The 5,914-nt window shown below is 41.5% G+C and overlaps 1 protein-coding gene across 1 annotated transcript; it reads right to left on the bottom strand.

Annotated features, from left to right (window-relative positions):
* Positions 1-3,050: 3,050 nt before the first annotated feature.
* On the bottom strand, positions 3,051-5,232 carry LOC148702259 (uncharacterized). The gene is made up of 2 exons (XM_088705288.2): positions 4,726-5,232; positions 3,051-3,707 (listed from the first exon to the last, which is right to left on the bottom strand). Exons 1-2 carry the CDS (start codon positions 5,230-5,232, stop codon positions 3,051-3,053), a joined length of 1,164 nt encoding a protein of 387 aa, XP_088561414.1.
* Between the last annotated feature and the right edge of the window lie 682 nt (positions 5,233-5,914).

Raw genomic sequence — 5,914 nt, 5'->3', positions numbered from 1 at the left:
AAATTTCAAGTTAATAATTAATTTAAATAAGAAAGGTTTAGAGGTTACCAAAGAGAATTTCCCCAGCAATTTAAAAATTTTTTTTAGCAAACCTCCAAAGCATTCCTTTTTGATAGCCCAGATCTCCTCTTCGATTTTTGATCAAATAAGACCAAAAGAAAAATTAAAAAAAAAATAGTAGAAGAGAAAAAGGAGATAAGAAAAGTAACAATAATAGAGAATAAATTTTTTTTTATATATATTTTTTTGAAAGTTTTTTTTTAATTAATTAATTTTTTTTTAATGATAGGAAAAATAACTATGCAAGCAATCTCCGGCAACGGCGCCAAAAATTGATCGGTTCTTTCAATTTCAAAAGTAAACCTCGCAATAACACGTATCCTGTAGGATAGTGATTACGGGTGTCGGTCCACAGGGATTGAAGAATAAGTTATTTTTCTTTTAAAAATAAATCAAGAAGAAGGATTTGCTAACTTGATTTAACTAAATTAATCTATGAATACGAATTGAAATTTATCAAAGTAGATAGATCTAGGGTTTGGAATCCACCGCGTAGCATTGCATTAGGGACTGTGTTCTTAATTTTTATCTTTTGGAAAGGCATGCAAATTGGCTACAAGCCTTCTAAAATAAAAACATAAAGAGTGTTAGGAAGATCCATCTTCGGTGTAGCATGAAGTGTCTACCTAAGTATGCTAATCTAGGATGCAGCACACTTCATCTTCCTAGGCATGAATCATCTTAGACTACTTTAGCAAACATGATTAGTAACTAGCATGCTCAAAGTTTAAATATCATAAAGGAATATTTCATTGAAAATAAGAATTTAAACAAGCTCCAAAATAATAATAAAAATAAGAACTACAATGCCCTGATACATTGCTAGGGCTTCATCCAGCCCTAGACTAGGTGTTCAGCCGCGCATGGTGGCCGGATGTCCTTCCATCTTCAAATGAAAGCCTTCACCTCCCATTCTTCCAAAAATAACACAAACTATTCTCTTTCCCCCCTTTTTCTCTCTTTTTTTATTTCTTTTACTTTCTTTTCTCTCGGCTGGTGGCTTCTTCTCTTCACTGAAACAGGGGTCTCCCCTGTTTTTTTCTTCTCAACCGAGCTCTCCCTCCCACCGAATGCCTCAGCCCCTTTTATAGTGGATCAATGGCGTCAATCCGTGGAATGGCTGGATCTTGGGAGGGATCCGTGGAGCGCCGGATTGATTGTAGATGGCCGGAAATGAAGCTGGCTGCTAGATCGACGGGAGGTGGAGGGAAGAAGATGAGATGGCCGCGAGATCGATGGGAGGTTGATGCGGAGTGGCTGGATCTCGGAGAAGCCGGGGACTGAGCTGTAGATAAATGCCGAGCTGGGTTTCCGGCTGTTGGGAGCCGATCACGGCTTGGTGCTAGGGATGAATCCGGACGGAAAGACGTTGCAGGTGTTCAGGTGCTGGGCGATTGCTGGATCGGAGGCGTTACGATCGGAAGAAGAGGCGGGGGATCCGGTCGCTGGCTGCACCGCGTGGGACTCGTGGCCGGAACGGGCTGATTTGGAGGAATTGATTCTCGACGGTTGGACCGGCTCGTTGATTGCAGCGGAGGAGTGGTCGCCGGCGGAGCATCCGAGAATGAAGACGATGCCATAGGTGGATGCGGAAGACGCCCGGCTGATTTCCCTCTTGGATTTGGCACGCGGCTGATGGAAGATCGGGTTGTTTTGATGGAAGGAAATGAGTGAGGCGGGATCACGGGAAGGATGGATAACGGGAGGAAGGAGATAAACAGTGAAAGAGTTTTATATATTTATTATTATTATTATTATTATTATTATTATTACATTATTTCTCACTGTTCATGTGTACAGTGTTTTTTTACGGGACACTGTTCATATGAACAGTGAATAAGTGATTCTCCCCGGAATTATTTTTATTTATTTTATTATATTCATTATTTCCCTTTTTTTGTTTTAAATTTATAAATTTTATATGAAGGTAGGTAAGGAATTGGTTGGAAATTGACTTTGGATTTGAGGTGGGTCATGATGGTTGACTTGTCCTTGAGCCCATTGTCATTTAAATTTAATTCTTGCTAAGCTGCTTCAGATCGAACTCGACTAGACAAGACTAAAAACAGGACCGTGACCTAATAAAAAGGGTTAATCAAACCTCTGCCCCATACAAAATAAATTATAACTTTCGATCGAATCAGGACCAAAACCCATTTAATTATAACCTTAGCTTAATTACAATTCTATCAGGTTACTAAACCGGGTCAACACAATCTCCTCCTTTTATGTTTTCATGAAAGATTACAACCAAGAGAGAGACAAGTTCAAAGTCTGTTTTGAGAAAAGAATTATTTACCTCTTACCATATTTTAAATTTATTTCAATGTTTATTCAATTTCATGGTAAAGTATGTATTTATTAGTTTAAAAACATTGATAAGTGCTATGAAAAGATAACTAAATTATAAATTATTCGGCACTTATCAGCCAACCATGGGCCCAAAAGGATATTGGGCTCAGATTGGGCCCGGATATTACATTTTTCCCTTCTTAAAAAAAATTTCGTCCTCAAAATTTACATACTTTAGTTCTCGAAGAGTTGCGGATGCTTCTCGCGCATTTCTTCCTCGAGCTCCCAAATTGCCTCCCTCTTTGAGTGATTGCTCCACTGAACTTTCACGTATGGGATGGTGCGCCTTCGAAGAACCTGCTCCTATCGATCAACTATGCGTAGAGGGATTTCTTCATAAGTTAGATTTTCATTTATTTGTAGAGGCTCGTATCGCACCACATGACGAGGATCAGGAATGTATTTTCGTAGGAGGGAAACATGGAAGACATTGTGTACACCAGACAATTTTGGAGGTAGAGCCAATCTGTGAGCAACCTCGCCTACTTTGTTCAGAATTTCAAATGGGCCAATGTAATGAGGACTCAATTTGCCATGTCTTCCAAATCTCATGACACCCTTTGAAGGAGAAATCTTTAGGAATACATAGTCACCTTCTGCAAAACCCAATTCTCTTCTTTTCTGTCCGCCCAACTTTTCTATCTGTCTTGTGCTGCCTTAAGTTTTTGCCTAATCAATAACACCTTGTCTCTGGCACTTTGAACCAACTCAGGACCCAGTAATTTCCGTTCCCCGACATCGTCCCAATGTAGAGGATACCGGCATTTTCTCCCATATAGAGCTTCGTATGGAGCCATCTGTATGCTGGAATGGTAACTATTGTTGTAAGCAAACTCCACCAAGGATATGTGATCATCCCAGCAGCCTCCCAGGTCAACAGTGCAGGCCCTCAGCATATCCTCCAAAGTCTGGATTGTCCTCTCAGACTGACCATCAGTCTGAGGGTGATAAGCTGTACTGAGCCTTAGATCAGTGCCCATGGCATTCTGAAAGCTCCCCCAAAATCTAGATACAAAGCGAGGATTGCGATCCGATACAGTGCTCACCAGCACTCCATGCAGATGTACTATATCGTCAATATATCTCTTAGCCAGTCTATCTAGTGGAGTACCAACACTATAGGGTAGAAAGTGAGCTGACTTTGTGAGGCGATCCACAATCACCCATACTGCATCATTCTTCCTTACTGTTTTTGGAAGTCTGGTGACAAAGTCTATGGTAATGTGCTCCCACTTCCATTCTGGAATTTCTAGTGGCTCCAACAAACCGGCAGGTCTTTGATGTTCTGCTTTCACCTACTGACAGGTCAGACACCGAGCCATAAAATCAGCTATCTCCCTCTTCATGCCATTCCACCAGAAATACTTTCGTAAATCTCTGTACATTTTGGTGCTTCCGGGGTGAATAGAGAAACGAGACCGGTGAGCTTCCTCTAAGATCTCTTCCTTTAGATCAATATCAGCTGGAACACATAGTCGACTGCCAAACCTTAGGGTACCATCGGGGTGGATTTGGAATTCGGGTCGCAACCCTTTCTCTATCTCATCTTTGAGTTGACCCAGGTGTGTGTCTGACTGCTGAGCAACCTTTATTCTTTCAATCAGTGTTGGTTGCACCCTCAAATTGGCCAGTAGACTTCCGGCACTTTGTGTAACCACCTCAATCTGCATTCGGTCAAGGTCCTTCTGAATCTGTGATTGAGTGGTGAGTAATGCGATAGAGCCCGCTGCTGACTTCCTGCTCAGTGCATCGGCTACCACATTGGCCTTTCTTGGGTGATACTTAATATTGAGGTCATAATCTTTTAATAGTTCCAACCATCTTCTTTGCCTCATATTCAATTCTTTCTGGGTGAATATATATTTTAGGCTCTTGTGGTCAGTGTACCCTTCACAGTGTTCGCCATATAAATAGTGTCTCCAAAGTTTCAAGGCGAAAACCATTGTAGCTAGCTCTAGGTCATGGGTCGGATAGTTCTGCTCATATGGTTTCAGCTGTCTTGAGGCATAGGCTACTACCTTGCCATCTTGCATCAGTACACAACCTAGCCCGTTCTTGGAAGCATCACTGTAGATAGTAAATTCTCCAGTTGAGGATGGAAAAGTTAAAATCGGAGCAGATACTAACCTTTGTTTAAGCTCCTGAAAACTTTTCTCACAATTATCGTCCCCAGATAAACTTGGCCCATTTTTTGGTCAATCGGGTCAAGGGAGTGGCTATCTTGGAGAATCCTTCCACAAACTGTCGGTAATACTTGGCCAATCCCAAAAAGCTTCTAATTTTCTTGACGTTGGTGGGACGAGGCCAATCTACCACTGCTTCTATCTTCTTGGGATCCACTGATATTCCATCTTTAGTGATTATATGTCTGAGGAATGCCACACTATCCAGCCAGAATTCGTACTTGCTTAACTTGGCATACAACCTTTCTTCCCGAAGAGTCTGTAGTACTACCCTCAAGTGGTTTGTATGCTCCTCTTTGCTCCTTGAGTAAATCAGCATATCATCAATGAAAACTATCACAAACTGATCTAAATACTGCTTGAAGACTTTGTTCATCAAGTCCATGAAAGCAGCTGGAGCGTTGGTTAGTCCAAAAGGCATAACCATAAATTCATAGTGCTCGTACCTGGTTCGAAATGCAGTCTTTGGCACATCATCAGCTTTTATTTTCAACTGATAGTAACCGGACCGCAGATCTATTTTGGAGAAGACTTGGGCACCTTGCAGCTGATCAAATAAATCATCAATCCGGGGCAGTGGGTACTTGTTCTTTACAGTTATCTTGTTTAATTCTCGGTAATCGATGCACAGCCGCATACTCCCATCTTTCTTCTTCACAAACAAGACAGGAGCTCCCCATGGAGACACACTGGGCTGGATAAACTTCCTGTCCAGTAGTTCCTATAGCTGGATCTTTAATTCCCTCAGTTCCGCAGGGGCCATTCGGTAAGGAGCTTTGGAGGTAGGTCCTACTCTTGGTATGAGATCAATAGTGAATTCGACTTCTCGATCCGGGGGTAGTTTCGGTAATTCATTTGGAAAAACATCCGGGTACTCCCTGACTACTGGAATGTCTTTCAGTTTGGTCTCATTTTGGGTATTAGTCACACAAGCTAGATAAGCCTCACACTCTTTTCTCAATACCTTCATGGCACTCAAGGCAGAAATAAAATGTAATGATGAATTAGATTGCAGGGGTGTGTCGCCTTGGAAAAAAAATTCTGGCTCTTTAGGTATCTGGAATACCACCCTCTTTCTATAGCAGTCAATATGAGCATGGTACTGAGACATCCAGTCCATCCCCAAAATGATATCAAAATCTTGCATGTCAAGTTGGATGAGATTTATCACTAGCTCTCTTACCCCTATTTGGATTATGCAATTCTTAAACACAGTGTCAACTACTACTGTTTTCTGCAGGGGCGTAGCGACATGCCATAGTTCTTCTAATTTCTCAGGCATGCAGTGCAAAAATCTAGAAAATCTGACAGAAATAAAG

The sequence above is a fragment of the Phoenix dactylifera genome, chromosome 10 (genome assembly GCF_051530095.1).
Source record: "Phoenix dactylifera cultivar Ajwa chromosome 10, Ajwa_hap1_PhDact_Kaust_v1.1, whole genome shotgun sequence".
NCBI classification, from domain to species: Eukaryota; Viridiplantae; Streptophyta; class Magnoliopsida; order Arecales; family Arecaceae; genus Phoenix; species Phoenix dactylifera.
Note: the sequence above shows the minus strand (reverse complement) of the source record. Positions and strands in the feature narration are given on the sequence as shown.

Coding starts and splice junctions, on each gene's coding strand:
- LOC148702259 (XM_088705288.2), bottom strand. CDS start 5,232: ATGCGGCTGTGCATCGATTACCGAGAATTAAACAAGATAACTGTAAAG. Junction 3,708..4,725: donor CCAAGAAGATAGAAGCAGTG/GTAGATTGGCCT, acceptor ACCTGTCAGTAG/GTGAAAGCAGAACATCAAAG.